The following is a 16,506-nucleotide window of genomic DNA, read 5'->3' on the forward strand; positions in this document are numbered from 1 at the left end:
CAAATTTTCATTTGGCAGATGAGGATGAAGACAGTGAGACCGCAACGGAAGGAGACGAGGAAGAAGAAGGGGAGGAAGAAGCCAAGGCTCGAGAACTGAGGAAGCAGGAGTTCCATCTGAAAGTACCACAACGCCCTCCAAGGACTGGACATGGCAGTGGAGGGGATCAGGGATCAGACACCGAGGTGAATTTGAAAAGTGTTTGTTCATTAGATATTCCATTATTTTGTGACCTTACAGATGATGCTAGTAGTACGGAACTTTCTACTGATTTCCCTCCTCCAGCTGTTGCTAGTGATCAAGAAAGTGACCCCCAGCCTGAAAATTCATTGTCAGTGGGTAATAGCATTTCTGACCATAAGAGTGACGTAGAAACTAAGTCCAAGAAGAGTGTTGCAACTTTAAAAAGTGAATTCTTCAATACTCCCTCAATGTCTCTGTTAAATGAGAAGCAGTTTCCCCTTCATTTATCTAGTGAAAGCAAAGTGATTAAGTCGCCACAAGAAAATCATCTGACTTTGGTTACCCATGATACTGAGAAGTTATCATCTCAAAACAAAATCTCAGATCTCATGCCCCCAAAGGCTGCTGTTTCTGATGTAAATAGTGACTTCGTCTTGTTAAATGATGTCTCAATTAGTAAAAATATTCCATTGTCAAATATGAACCAGTGCAAGGATGATCTATGCCCCAATACCAAAGATGTAGGTGACTATTCTAATCAGGGTAATCTGGAAGTTATTTCCAGATTCAAGAACAAAAAGACTGAACCATCTTCAATAGCTTTGCCTGCACATTCCCTCTTAAACGTCTCCCATTCAAAAGAGCCAGTGAATATTATTTCTGAGAAGAATGGAGACATACATTCATCTGATCAGAATGCTACAATTGAGTCATGTAGGATAAATGAAAGGTCAGATAGAAATGCGCCACCCAAGATTACCCCTGAGCCAAATTTCGAAAGTCTTGATGTCCTTGTTCCTCAATTAAACTCAGATGTGTCTCCCAAAGTTCAGGCCTTAAAGACTAAAATTTACTTATCAGAGACCACCACACAGCCAATCCTAGATTTACCCAATTTGAAAGGACACAATGTCATTCCTTCTCCGTGGGAGTGTGATATAAGTTCTTCTAATAAAATTAACAATTTTTACTCATCAAAGGTACATGAAGCTCAGGAGCACAAGATACCAACTGAGATAATATCAAAGCCAAAACCCAATGACCCTGTCCCTTCTGATAAGGAAAGTATTATTCAGAAATTTCAGATAAAAAAGGATGATACTTCCTCTTTGTCTTTGTCGACTCACCCAGCAACAAGCACGTCTGAATCAATGGAATTTTGCGAATCTGATAAGATTAAAGTAAACTTATCTTCTTCAGAACATACCTCAGAATCAGGCTTGTCTAAGACTGTTGATATGCCAGATTTGAATGTGCCACCAAAAATTATGCCTAGATCAAAAATCACTAAAGCTGATGATCGCACTTCACATATCAACTCAAATTTGTCTCAGAAAATTCAAGAAAATGAAACTAATGTGTCTGGGGTGATTGCATCTTCTGATAATATCTCAAAATGCAAAGCGCTCAAGCCTAAAGACACAGATGAGCCCGCTTCTCTAACCAAAAATTCCAGGTTTAAAAAGGAAATCGGTGAAGCTCCTTCTCTGAACAAAGTGCTCAATGCTATAAAGGATTCTAGTAAAGCTGCTCCTCTAACTAAAGTGTCTGCGTCAAAAGAAGAGCCAGGTGAAGCTGCTTCTCTAACCAAAGTACCCAAGTCTAAAGAGGAGACAGCTAAAGCTTCTTCCATTAGCAAAGTGCCCAAGTCTAAAGAGGAGACTGGCAAAGTGGCTTCTCTGACCAAAGAAACAAAGTCTAAAGAGGAGACAGCTAAAACTGCTTCTCTAACTAAAGTGCCCAAGTCTAAAGAGGAGACAGCTAAAGCTTCTTCCATGAGTGAAGTGCCCAAGTATAAAGAGGGGACTGGTAAAGCTGCTTCTCTACCTAAAGTGCCTGAGTCTAAAGAGGAGACTAGTGAATCTGCTTCTCTGACCAAAGAAGCCAAGTCTAAAGAGGAGATAACTAAAGCTTCTTCCATTAGCAAAGTGCCCAAGTCTGAAGAGGAGGCTCTTAGAGCTGTTTCTCTGACTGAAGTACCCAAGTCTAGAGAGGAGACAGGTAAAACTTCCTCCATGAGCAAAGTGCCCAAGTCTAAAGAGGAGACTGGTGAATTGCCTTCTCTGACCAAAGAAGCAAAGTCTAAAGAGGAGACAGCTGAAACTTCTTCCATTAGCAAAGTGCCCAATTCTAAAGATGAGACTGGTGGAGTGGCTTCTCTAATCAAAGAAGCCAAGTCTAAAGAGGAAACAGCTAAAACTGCATCTCAAACTAAAGTGTCTGTGTCTAAAGAGGAGACTGATGAAGCTGCTTCCCTGGCCAAAGTACCCGAGTCTAAAGAGGAAACAGCTAAAGCTTCTTCCTTGAGTGAAGTGCCCAAGTATAAAGAGGAGACTGCTAAAGCTGCTTCTCTACCTAAAGTGCCTGAGTCTAAAGAGGAGGCTAGTGAATCTGCTTCTCTGACCAAAGTACCCGAGTCTAAAGAGGAAACAGCTAAAGCTTCTTCCATCAGCAAAGTGCCCAAGTCTGAAGAGGAGGCTGGTGGAGCCGCTTCTCTGAGTGAAGTGCCTAATTCTAAAGAGACTGGTGAAGCTACTTCTCCTAGTAAAGTGAATTTTATGACTCAGAATCAAGTTTCAAAAAGTGATGATTCATCATCAAAAGGTGATACTTCCAAAGTTGTTGAGGTTTCAAATCCAAATCAACCACAAGTTAGTGACAGGCCTAGGAGGGCTATGATTAAGGAAAGGATGTATTCTCTAGATGAAACACCCAGGTATCCCTCTCTTCCAGAAAGAAGGCTGTCTGCTGTTCAGTTACTAGAAAAGCATAGAAAGTCTTCCTTTGTTCCCACTACCACTCAAAGTACCTATGTGCCCACATCTTCAAGGAGTTCTTATATTCCATCTTCCACCAGAAGCTCATATGTCCCTATGACCACTAGAAGTACATATATCCCAACAGCAACCCACTTACGAAGTTTTCACATACCCTCAACTTCATCTAGAATCTCTTCTGTTCCACCTAGGATAAGTAGTCTCACTTCATATCATCCTAAAAGTAGTAGCAGCAGCAGTCACAGTCATAAAGAAAGATGTTCAATCTCTTAATTCTAAGAACTCATTGATAGGACCTTGGTGATTCAATGGAATCATTTCACTGTCACTCAAGTGTCTATCATAAATCTCGTATTTAACATAGATATATTTGGTCTTCAATTATCTTTCCTTCTTTGGTGCATCAAACTTTTGAAGAAGAATACATTTTATCTGTTATATGACATTTGTGAGGATTTGAACTTGGAAGACTTTTATCAAGTTAAACCAATTACATATTTATATTGTGTGTAAGGATATTTAAAAATTGTAATTTAATGTTCGTTATGTCTTATTTGTGTTGATTATTATTGTCTATTCTTCCCTCAAAATAAATTATAATGGTTAGTAATCATGTTACATTAGATAAACTCATTTATTGCTTTCTTGAATTATTTAGATTTTAGAGGCTGAATGAAATTACTTTTTACCTAGTCCTTTTACCTATTACTTTTTCCTTTAATGGATGTGTAGTCACTTTGCAATTTTTTAAATTATTTTTCTCTTACTCATTACCGTGCCATACCATCAACTTGTGGTACCATCAAAATAATTAGGAAGAAAAGTATGAATTGCTTATCTTTAACTGTTTCTTTTGCCATCGCTAGAAGGCAAGATGGTGAAAAAACATTAAGCAACATGTATCATTAAAAATTGGTGTTAAATAGAGAAGGTTCATAACTATTTTCATCTTGTTTCGCCTAGTTGTTTTAATCATTAAAAAAATCTATGGGATTACATATTTGTCGCTGGAATATGTCATATTCTATCACAATTCATTACCATTTCCCATGCTCCCAATCCACCATTACATGTTTTTCATAAAAGTGAAGCTATCTAGAATTTCATAATATCTTTTGAATAGTTCTATCATTAATAATTTAAAAATTGAAATGTAAATATAGGATTTTACTACCTAGTAACCTCAGTTATGTTTTCAAGTATTTTATGGTTATTTAGAGGTGTCAGTACTTCTTGTTAGCTCTCTGGTGGGATCGGATACATGTAATTGATGTGCTCGTAATCTAACCAATGACTATATTTTCCATCTGTTAAATTGGTAAGTTCAAGAGAGAATTCTGGAGAGTGAAGTTTTTATCATCCAGATTGAAAAGACCACATTTTTTAAGGTAAAAAGTTTAATATTTTGTGTGATATCACATGTGTCAGTCACTTTTGCCATTTTGTTACTAAATCAATAATCTGCATTTCCGTACACTTATGGAATTTTTCAATGTTAACATAATTTTATTTGCCTTCATTCTCCTGTGTTTTCCATCCTATCAAGCAATATAATTGATATTCAAATACTCCTTTGTGTAACAGCAAAATTGCTTATTACACCACCAGCTAACATGAAGTAAATGGCTGTTCTTATGTCAGCAAAATGAATATTTTTATCCCTAGTAGAATTTTAGTTGTCATAAAATTAGGATTTTAATTTTACATTATTGTCCATAAATCAATACAAAGTGTTTATGTGACTAATTTTATGTGGTTTATGGTAGAGATGTAGTATTTTCTGCTTTAAAATTTTCTGTTATAGTTTTTTAATTCATATTTAATGATTTTGCTTTTTTTCTGCATGCAATTTGAATTATGAGAGATAGAGATGGAAGTCATTTTGCATGAACTGCATTTTACTGTGGTGAATTACACTTTATGATAGTTTCACATTTCTGTTTTGTGTGTATGGCACAATTTTAATTGTAAAGTGTGTCACTTTTTTATTACTATAGTGATAGGAGTTGTTTTGTTGAGAGCATATTCACACATTCAATCATTATTTTCTGCTAAAAATTGCGTTGCCATCACATAATTAAACAAAGAATTTTGTGGTAGATTATTAGGAAAGTTTATTTTGAATATGATGTCATAATTTTCCGGCTTACACACTTTCATTGTTCAAACTGTAGTACTCTCAAAGTATTCATACAATCAAGTAATGATGTTATCAAAAACTGTTACATTTTAATACTGACATCTGTATCTCATCTCTGTTCAAATATTGAGTATTTCAATCACCATCTTCTGTGGTGAAATTGTAATTCAGACTCTAGTGAATTCTCACACACATAAAACCTGGGTATTTTGATTCCTCACTTTTAATTGTACAAATTAGAATTCTGTCGTTGGTGGTTGCTCAGTTTTAAATTTATTGTTTGGGAGTTGTATATACACGTTTTCCTTAATAATTACTTACTTCATTTAAGAGGCATTTAATGTTAACATAATTTTGTCATGTCAAAGGAGGTTCAATGCTGTAACCATAATTTAAAAACAGAAGTAAATGATAAAATTCGAGGAATCAAGCGAGATGGAGTGGAATTGATTCATAATGAAACACTTACTTGCAATTTTCCACAAAAATAAAATTTTTCTACGACTCGAGTTTCGATGATACTACATCATTGTCAAGTAACAACTGAGTTGTTACTTGACAATGATGTAGTATCATCGAAACTCGAGTCGTAGTAAAATTTTATTTTTGTGGAAAATTGCAAGTAAGTGTTTCATTAAGAAGTAAATGATTTTGAATTAAAATAGAGCTGTAATCAAAATCTTTAAAAAATGAAGTAAAACTTAATCTGATTGAAATTTCTGCTTTCTCTCCTTGTTTCTGCTAATCATTTTCAACATGGTGATCGGGGTTTCATCATTTGTTGTATTCATTGAGTGGCCTACCCGGGATCAATATTAGGGCAAGTTGGTTTGGGAAACCTTTGGTCATTCAGGTTGTGACATTTCAGCATGGAAAACAAATAAAAACAAAATGTTAAGAAAACTATGTACAATTACACCAGTATCATTGCTAATTATTAGAATTATATGTTTGAAAATTTTATTCTAGTTACATGCATCATATTTATTATCATCATTTTTCTTGGCTTTGAAAAAAATTTACTCGCAACTTCATAACCATTTTATTGTTATTTTTTTTGTGCGGAGGCAGATGCCCCCCATTCCTATCCCTCTCTGGATACACCCATGTATTAATTGATGAATTTCTATTTGTACATTCGTAGGTCAACTCAGAAGATTATTCCACTTCGGAGACTGACTCAGATGACGACGACGATGATGATGAGGAAGAAGAAGAGGAGGAAAATTCTGCCACAGAGATTTCCACCGATTCAGAGTTTGATGATGACCGTAACAGAGGAAATTTTCTCCAGCATGAGATTCCTACCATTGTTATAGACGAGAGCCTCCTGTGTGGAGGTGTGAATGGTGATGTGAGGCTTGACATCTTAGACCCCAGCAAACAAAAGGAAGGATCTGCTGCAAACCAGCAACAGCCAAGGCCTTCTCCTCGTTTGATTCCCCTCAGTCGTACTCACTCAACTGAGGGAATTGCCTCCAAAGTTTCTCTTGAACTAAAAAAGCGTTACCTACTGGGCGGAACCTCCAGTCCATCACCACCAGCCATCACAAACCCAGCCCGACGTTCCATCCTTGGCTCTCCAGCAGTGCCTCCAGCTCCTGCTCTTGATTCCAAGCTACGCTGCCTTGCAGATGCCATCTCTGAGCATCAGAAACTCTTGAACCCTGCTCCTGAGCCATCAGCAGCCATGCAGACATTCCTTCAAAAGTCAAGTTCAACATCAGATGCTCAGCATCAACATCTTGCTCAGTCTTCTCCCCTAACTCTTCAGAAGGATATTGACAGCATTCGAAAAAGGTTTTTATCAGATTATGCTGCCAAATCCCCTTCTAACAGTGCACTTAGTTCCAGGAGCAATGGAACTAAAGAGATGGTGTTGGACAAAGAAGGAAGTGGAGATCGTAAAATTCCTGTGGTCTCAGCACCCCGTCAGCCTGAGGATTTAGTTTTAGGTAATAAAACCGAAGTGAATGTTGCTCTATCTTCTAAGGAGAAGCTTGTGAATGGAGTGTGTAACAAAGACAATCACGAATTGCCACCTAGTGCAACAGTGGTTGGAAATGAAGCTACTGAACCTATAGAAACAGTTGGCATTGATCGTAGCAATGATAAACCATTGCCTCCAAAAATAGTTGGTGAAATAGAAAAAGGTGATGTGAAATCACCATTGTTAGTTGAAAAAGAATTGAAGGAAGTATTTGATGAAAAGCCCCAGGAGAAGGAGCAGATTAAGGAAAATCCCACCACTGGTTCACCTCATGATGTGTGCGCTGTCATTAAGCCGGTCGAAGTGAAAAAGGTTATTATAGAAAGTGAGGAAAATGAAGAGGAGCCAGTGGATAGTCAAGGTGAATGGGTGGACTGGAGGCCAAGGAGTCCAGCCCATGAAACATCTATTGAAGTCCCAGAGGTGAATTGGAAAAAAGTTCATGAACATGATTCTTGTGAAGAAGATGATGATGATGAAGAGAGCTCATCGGAAGATAGTTTGCAAGATGATTACTATGACGAAAAAGACATTGATGAGGCTGAGGTGGTAGAGAAAGTTTTGCCAGTGCCCCCAGTAGTAGTTGTAGAAGAAACTCCTGTGGATGAAGGGGAAGCAATAGAATTAGTCACAGTGCCCCAAGTGATAAAGGTTGAAGAAGCTGTTCCTGGTGTGTTGCCTTGTGAAAGTGACAGAGACTCAGCAGAGAATTTTAAGGTTTTGGAAGAAAGCCAAAAGAAGGAGATGGAGGAACCAAAGGAATGCCTTGATTCTGAGGCCCAAAAAGATGTGATAATAGTGTTTTCCAGTGAAACTGAAAAGGTCAGTGAAAAAGAGGCTGAATTAGATGTAAGGGATAGTCAAATTTTGAATAGTATAAAATCTCAGGAGGAAATAAGTAGTGTTCCAGTCAAAAATGTGTGTGAGGAGAAGGTTGCTAGTGAACCAGACTTAAAGAGAGATTTTAGTGTTTTGCCTCTGAAAAAGCAGGAGGATCTCTCTATGGTGTTAGAGGACGAGGAAGTGCCCACTCCGACCGAAACTGAGGAGTTGTCCTCTGATTGGGCTCGTGATACTGATGCTGCTAATAGTGTAGGGGAAGATCTTGACTTGGAATTGTGTGTAAATCCTATTTATGTGAATACCTGTGATCGAAGGAAGAGAGAAAAAGTGCGAGGGAAACGTGGTGGAAGGATACACAAGAAAAATACTAGCAATGGGCAATGGGCTTCCACTGGAGCGAAGAAGGCTGAGTTGGAAGATGACTTTACTAGAGAGCCTTCTACAGCAGCTCCTCCACCTCTACCATCATTGCCTCCTCCATCCCTTCCTCAGGTCCAAGCTTCTTCTTACTGTCCAGAAGACATAGAATTCATGGATGTGGGTACCGAAGGCAGCAGTCCTGATGAGGACAGAGAGGAGTGTCAGAAGAGACGGCGTCGAAGGAAGGGATATTCTCAGCTTACAGAAGGCAGTCCAGCTGCAGCAGATGGGGAAGATGAAGGTGAAGTGACTCCTGTGGCAGAGGATGAAGATGATGAGGAAGATAGCAGTAGTGACACTGTTAGTGGAGTGAGGAGGAGTAGAACTGTGGAGGCTGTGAACTGTATTGCGGTTGGTTTGGCCGAAGAAGAGGAGGATGGCTTTAGTCCAGCCCAAGATGACACAACTACTCCAAGTGATGCAGTGACAACTGTAATTGAAAGCCAGCCTTCCCTCTTGGTGGATGGTGAGGAAGCAGAGGAGAGTGATCGATTAGGAGGCCTCACAGAGGTAAGACATTCTAGGGATGAGGAGCAGGATGCTGAGTACCAGGGGCATGTGAGGCGCCTCAAAGGTCGTGTCTCCCCATTCAGCAATGCCAGGGATTCAATAGACATTCGTAAATCTCGCAAGCAGCAGAAGAGTGGCAGAGTAGAGTGTGAAAGAAGTGAGCCTGTTTTTATAGACCCTGAAAATGATGAGCAGGGAGTTTTAGTGCCTAAGGAATCTTCACCTGAAAGTTCTCCAGAAAAGTGTGTCATTAGTGAAGGGAAGGTGCCTCATGTTGTGTCTTTGTCTGCCTCCTCCAAAGTTTCCCCTCAGTCTCATCCTCCCCATAAGCTTGCAGAGCGTGCTGAAACCTCATCACTTTCCTTGTCAAAGCCTGAATCTCCCTCAAAATCAGTGTCCCCAGAAGTGAAACCTTTAACTGTGTGTAACCCCACAATCATTAGACCCTTTGTCAATTCTCCATCCACCTCCAGGAAACTTGAGGAGCTTTCACGAGAGCGTAGCAAGCAGAAAGATCTCATTAGGGAAATGGTTATTTCTCGTTTGGGAAGCAGTGAGGGTGGTTGCCGTAGGAGTTCCAGCAGTGTGGGAGGGGAAAGGCGTCGAGGGAGAAGTCCTCGTGCTAGTGTGGGAAGTTCCGAGATTCCCTCTTCCCCACCTACTCCTTCTGCCTCCGATAGGAAGGAAACCACTCCCTTATCCACGTCCTTGGATGTGTCATTGACAGAACAGCATCAAACTCGTATCCCTGAAAAATCTGATGTCAAGCATGTCTCTAACGTCGCACCAACGCGTTCCCTATCAATGAACCCTCAAGTCACTCCCCCCTGTATCTTGAATTTGAGAGCAAGGACCACACAGAGACGTCACAGTCTGCACTCACAAGAACCACTATCGGCAGACATGGAGAGCAGCTTAGATGAAGTGTTTTCCACCCCCATGGAAATGACTGGTATGTCAACTAACCAACCCTGTGGTGGGAAGACACGCCCTCTCTCAGTCCATTCTCCTACCTCTCGGACCTTGTCCTCATCCACCATGGGCTTGGGAGGCGGTATTCTTCCTGATACTCCTCTTACCAATCCAGACGCCTTTTCAATGCCAGACATTCGAAGAGCCCTCTTTAGGACTCCAGTAGGACCTTCGGCCTGTGCGAGGGAGGGTGTGCCTGATGTTCCTGTTCGGCCTATCAGAAGGAAAGATACAACAAGTACAGATAAGTTGGTTGACTCGGAAAATAAGGATGTGAGCAACTTTGATGAGACTAGGTCCCATTTAATTAATACGGGTGATTCAGAAAGGGCCAAATCAAAGTCCCAGAGTTTGACAGAAGAGAGGGGAATCGATGTGGTGTTGCATAGTTTAGGTAGGGAAGTGGTTGACGTGATCCCAAGAGCCCACTCAGTATCTCCTCCCACATCCCCGTCAAGACCAGAGGGAACAGTGGAATCTTCAAAGCTTGAAGTAGATGTGAAAGAGGGTGAAAAAGTGATTCTCAGGAAGGATGGGAAAAAGGGGAGCAAGGATAGGGAGAGGAGGAAGAGTATCATCCAAGCTGTCTCCGACTTCTTTGGAGGGAAGAAGGGGTCTGGGTCATCTGCCTCCACAACAGCATCTTCCTCCACTCCGTCCTCACCTCCACCAGCCGCTCTTGTCACTTCTCCATCTCCTACTTCGTCTGTGGCCAGTCCAACTCACTCAATTGGAAAAGATAGCAAGGAAAAGGGAGGAAGTGATAAGTTCCCTCGTTTTCCACGTTTACATCCTCGCTCCAAGGGATATAAGGTATGTCATTCATCCCTTAAGGCTTGATAAAGTAGACACATATTTTATGCTTCATCTCCATTGCTAAAAGTTTTAAAAGATTTTAACTTTAGCGAATAATTCTTTGGTGGTTGATTTTATTTTTAAGACAGCATTAGGAGAAGCTATAGAAAGTTAGGTATATTGGCATCAGAACTGTTATATTTTTTTTATCACTTGCAATGGTGGCTGAGTGGTAACTCATTCTCTTAATGTGATGTAGATTTGTTGACTGGTCTTCTGCTTTAGATCCATTGAATTTTCTGGTCTCTCAATTTATTGATGTAAGGTTCTCTATTTAATCATCCATGAAGGGCGTAGTGGATTACAAATAGCATTTTGAGGTTAGAAATACTATCCAAGACAAATATGCCATGCCTATTATCTAAAATTAATTAAGTTTAATAGCAATATTTTATCTCAGAAAACTGGGTTTTATGATACCTACTTAGAAATGTCTCTTCTTATTGATCTTTCCAATTTTTTTCGTGCTTTATGCTAGATCATGCCCAAATCAAATAATTTTCAATAAATTTTCTCTCAGTATGTATCTGATTTATTTTTACTCTCTTGGTTTTTGTTTGGTTTCTGTTATTACAGAATTCTGGATTTTGTAGGCCATGTAAAACTAAGGAATGTGTTTATTAATCTGCCCTTGTAGCAGATTGAAAATTATTGTGCTATATGAATCCACTATAATGAATTCTACATAAAATTTGTAATAGAAAAGCATTTTTTTAAATCTCCTTTGAGCAAATATCAAATCCATGATAGCTAGCTTGTCACATATACATATGTTCAAAATTGATTTGGTTAGCTTTAGCAGTGGTAAGATGTATCAATCAAAATCATCATCTCCGGCATCATCAGCTGGACCTTAGTTTGAGCATTTTGATATCATCCCTATTGACTCATCAAATGTGTACATACTTGTATAGTTTCATCTACTAACCGTATTGGGTGGTGTTAAAGGTACAGAATTCTTGAAATAACCTATGATAGTGTAAGCTTTTTTAAAACTGAGTTTTTGAGTTGGAAATTGGAGGTCAAACAAGTGTATGCCGATGCCATTTTGTCGTAAAGGAGTGTTTGAAAAGTATTTTTTGTCATTTACCAGTCCATTATTATCTAATAATAATAGTATTTGACAAATATCTTAAATCTGAAGTGTATGTTACCAGCTATTCTATAAGGAATTTGCTAGTGATTTGATTGGCTAGCATTTTGCAAGGATCATAAACTTGGATTAAAATAATAAATGCTAATGTATTTGTAACTTTTTGGATTTATGAGTCCTTAAGTATGATTTTTTTGAAAACGAAAAGGGGAGAAAGAAGATGAAATGGCATCAAGCGTAACTGTGTATGTAAGGAACAAGACTTAGGACTACTCACAATATTTAAATAAATATAAGAGTGGAAGATATAACAAATAATGAAAATAAAATAATAAACATTTATGTAAACAATCAGTCACTAAATTTATATATTTTTCTGGGAGCAAGAAATTTTATGGTTGTCACCAAATAAAAAAGAGGAGGCGGTTAAAAGAAATAAATACCATAGTTTTTTAAATTCAAAGGGAGTTTAACATGCTCATAAAATCATTCTTTCAATCCAATTAATTACTTTGTCTGAATTGTAAGCTAGAATTTGTGTATAACATTTTTTATGCTGGATATATCGATACCTCCACTGCATGAACGCTCAACAATCGCCCACCAAATCGAATTGGGTCATCTAGATAGCCCTTTAAGTACTAGATGAGCAGATTTGATTCGGTGGGCGATTGTTGAGCGTTTATGCAGAGGAGGTATTGATATGTAGATAGCTTTGCCAATATGGAGGCATCAACCTATCCCATATGATCTTTGTGTGTAATTTTGAAGTAATCCTTAGGTTTATATTATCTCCATATTCCATCAAATTCACTGAAGAATAGTTATATAACAATGATGAGTGTTTATAATAAGTGGGCAACTTACTCTCAGAATTTAGAATGATAATAATTTAATTTGTACTACTTGTATTCACATAGAGAGGATTAGTAATTTGTAAATGTATAAAGCAAATAATCCCCTTAATCTTTGTTTTATGGCTAACATGGAGTTCATTGGTGAAGTGTGTATAGAGTAATTGTTCTGATAATTGAATAAGAATCTCGAGTGACTGATGTTTCTAGTATTAGTCGGGCAGCCCAGTAAGTAAGGGAATACATTCTTTAACATATTATGTAGTGATTGATGCTGATGATGAATTCATTTTTTTATCAGATACTCAAAATTGCAGTTTATTATATCCCCTGAAATAATCTCTTCTTTGGATGTAAATATTTTGCCTTCTATTTCATTCTACGAATGCCTTAAAGTGCCTATTTTTTTCAGCATAAAATTTCTATTATTGTAACATATCGATGGATTACATGGAAAAAGTCTGCAATGCAACCGTAAATTAACTTCAAATGAATCATATTTATGAGTAAATACTAGCAAGCATAAAATAATTTCAGATCTAAGAAAAGAAACTGCATTACATATGTGTATGTCAGCATTGGACGGCATTGTGGCTGGCCATTAGTTCTGCTAAGCAACCATATCATCAAAGCTTAAATGGATGTATTTATGTTTCATATTTAAAAGTGTATTTTTGTTATTCATGGATAGAAACTGTTTATTAAGTTATTTTGTTTTGATATTGCAGATGTGTTTTGAGAAAAATTCCAATCAATAGGATTGTAGCTTCCGCTAAGATGATGATGATTTGTGATTAAAAAAAATAGGGCTACATGGGAATTAACGGATACATTTTAAAACTTTTGTGTGCTTGAATTTTTGCTTCATCCTATTAAAAATATTGAGTATTTAAATGCATTAGACTTCGTATATTTGAACAAAAATGTTAATTTAAAGTTATGTCAATGATAGAAAATAATTTACTCACTAGAATATTTTGTTTCCTTATTATTAAACTTTATGTTAGTATAGTTAAAAACCAAAATTTAAGTATTTCTACCATTAAATTTCATTGTCTGTAAATGTATGTACTCCTTAGTGTTCATACGGTCAGTTAGCTTTTTTGTTGAATTCCGTTGCCGCATTTTTTATTGCAGTTGGGTAAATCCTCCAGCTCAGAGTTCGAGTCTGACAGTGACGGTTATGATGTAAGCAAGCGCTCCTTTATTTTTTCGATCAAATTCTAATTTGATGTTATCAAGTTTTCCCTTTGTGATTGTTTTGCGTATTTTGGTACTAATTTAGCCCGTAGGTTCCTTTATACTCTTTCTGTTGCATCATTTTACAGTGTATGTATTTACCTCTTTCTAGCTGCTCTTTAATATAATTGATATCTTCCATGTGCATTTTTTCTCATAGAGCCGTTACAAATGTTCTGCAATCCCTTGTTCATGTCAGTATCATATATGTAGTACTAATATCAGTGTTGGGTAATTTCCAGATTTTGTAATTTTCTAAAAGTTGCAGGTTTTCTGAAAACCTCCTTGTAAAGAATAAACTTAATAGTATAAAGTTTTTGTTTATATTATAGTGAATTTTTTCAATTTTTTATGCTAATTTTGGCAGGCTAGAATCACTGGGTATGTAAAAAGCACAGAGCACTTCTAAAAGCAATTAGGAAATTCATGTTTGGTAGTCTTTCAATTCTTACCATTCTTGCCTCAATTGAGTGATTGTTACTTCCATTAGATGGGTAAAAATAAATCCATTTGATTTCCAGAACCTCAAGGATAACTAGCTTGAGGACGTGAAACAGGAATGTGTTAGCTAGTGGCATTATGACCCTTGGGTTCATGGTTCATGTGGTAGTTGAAGCCTTGAACATCCCATGACAAAAATCCTTTAAGTGCGATGTGGCCAGATGGAAAGGACTACCCCTTACCCCTATGCAAAACCAAACTGTCAAACTGTTTACCGGTACAAGATAGCCGGACTGTTTTGTTTTTACCCAACACTGTAAAAAAATCCTGCTCTAACTTCTTTAACATCTCCTAATATAATTTATTGAGATGGATAATTTTATTTTCCAGAAACATTGATATTCTTCCTTATACTCCTGTTGCTGATATATCTAACAAGTTTCTCATATGTATATTAGAGTATGCATAGAATATTTTATTTTTAAATTAGTTATCCAATAAAGTAGAGCCCGTATAAAATGAAATTGAGGGGGCTATAAGTTTACTTCTTTATAACCGAACTTCATTATATTCGGACCCGCACCTTTGAAGTTTGAATTGAACTTCAAACCAACCATACTGCAGTAATATCATGGCAATTATTCAATAACGTGCACAGAATAGGAAATAAATGTCTACAGGTTACAAATAAGCTAATGAGCTCTTGTTTGGCCACAGCTAGATGAGTGCCTCTTCACCAGTTGAGCCCTTGGCAGAAAAGGGCCAGGTGCCCTAATGTCCTGTCGTCTATAGGCTTGTGATATTTTCTTTTCGATGATGTATTTAGTATTTCTGGGGTGCCTGAGTGTCAAGTGCTTTCTTTCCTCGGTGTTTCAAGTCATTTAGCTCACTTGTGCCTTTATCTCTTCTTTACTTCTCTTTATCTTTACTCTTCAACATTCAAGATGGCGTCCGGTTCGATAAACGTAGAATGCAACGAGTGTAAAAACCATCTAAAAACTAGTGAAAAAGCCCTCCACTGTGAATATTGCAAGAAATTATATCATCATAAGTGTACGGGCTTGAAAGAAATTGCTTTAAGAGCTCTGGAGGAATTTTATGGTTTATTCTGGAAGTGCTTATCATGTCGCGTTAACGAAGGAAACCAACTTCATAAAATGGCGGACGACATCGAACTATTAAAAGAAGAAATTCGCAACATCAAAGATAACGCTAAGCCACATAATGCTGGGAAGGAATCTCGAGTGAAAAATGTGAGTTTTGCAGACACAGCAGCAACAAGGTCTGTTTCTAATAGTGACGCAAATCATGAAATCGAGGCCTCTCGTGACGCTGCCAAGCATCGGGTGAACGACAAAAATGAAGCTGGTTTTGGAGCAACGACTGTTTCCGGCAAAAAAGAAGTGGTAAATAACAAAAAGAAAAAAGCGTTACGTGTAGATCAAACAAACTATGGGGTATTGCGTATTGAGTGTCCAGCATCTGAATCAATCGACGAGTGCAACAACAAAACTGACGAAGGTTACACTCAAGTGATCCATAAACGCAAACGTCGTCCTCCTCCAACTGTGGGTTGTTCTGCCAAAAAAGGTTCACTGATGGGTATTCCAAAGCGTGTGCACATTCACATTTGGAACCTTCCTTCGAATACAACAGCGGAAGACGTCCGGAAGTACATCGGAGAAGAAAAGCCCGATATCACCGACGCTTCAATTGAAATTGAACAGTTAAAGGTAAATAGAGGGGAATACGCCTCGTTTCATATTTCTGTAAATGATGAGTGTGTTGGCCGTGACTTATTGTCAGGAGACTTTTGGCCAAAGAACGTTTACTACGGAAACTTTTTCTTGCCGAAATTTCGTCAGAATACTATCTCTCGCCCGGAAACATGACTAGGTAGCTCACTCAGCATCTACTATCACAATGTGCAATCGCTGAGAAACAAACTGCATGATCTAGAAATATTATTTAACAAAGAACATGGTCAAATTAACCTCTTATGCATTACTGAACACTGGTTGAACGCCAAGGAAGTCGATTTCATCCGCATTCCTGGTTTTTCTGTTGGTAATATCTCATGCAGGTCGAGTTTTAAAAATGGTGGAACATGCATTTTTGTAAAACATGGCATTGAACACAAGCCAATCTTTCTTACAAATGTCTCTAGCATTGATAAACATTTTGAATTC

General features: G+C 37.9%; 1 protein-coding gene across 6 annotated transcripts in view; it reads left to right on the forward strand.

The window, feature by feature from the left end:
• LOC124159309 (F-actin-monooxygenase MICAL3) overlaps window positions 1–16,506 on the forward strand; it is a 241,657-nt gene that overhangs the window by 202,759 nt on the left and 22,392 nt on the right. For 5 of the 6 annotated variants that reach the window (XM_046535044.1, XM_046535050.1, XM_046535048.1 and 2 more), the window contains 3 exons: window positions 19–185; window positions 6,245–10,648; window positions 13,775–13,825. In XM_046535044.1, the coding sequence (XP_046391000.1) occupies window positions 19–185; window positions 6,245–10,648; window positions 13,775–13,825 (4,622 nt within the window). The remainder of the gene's footprint in view (window positions 1–18; window positions 186–6,244; window positions 10,649–13,774; window positions 13,826–16,506) is intronic. The other variant, XM_046535049.1, reaches the window with a different exon arrangement.

Source organism: Ischnura elegans, chromosome 5, assembly GCF_921293095.1.
Source record: "Ischnura elegans chromosome 5, ioIscEleg1.1, whole genome shotgun sequence".
NCBI lineage: Eukaryota > Metazoa > Arthropoda > Insecta > Odonata > Coenagrionidae > Ischnura > Ischnura elegans.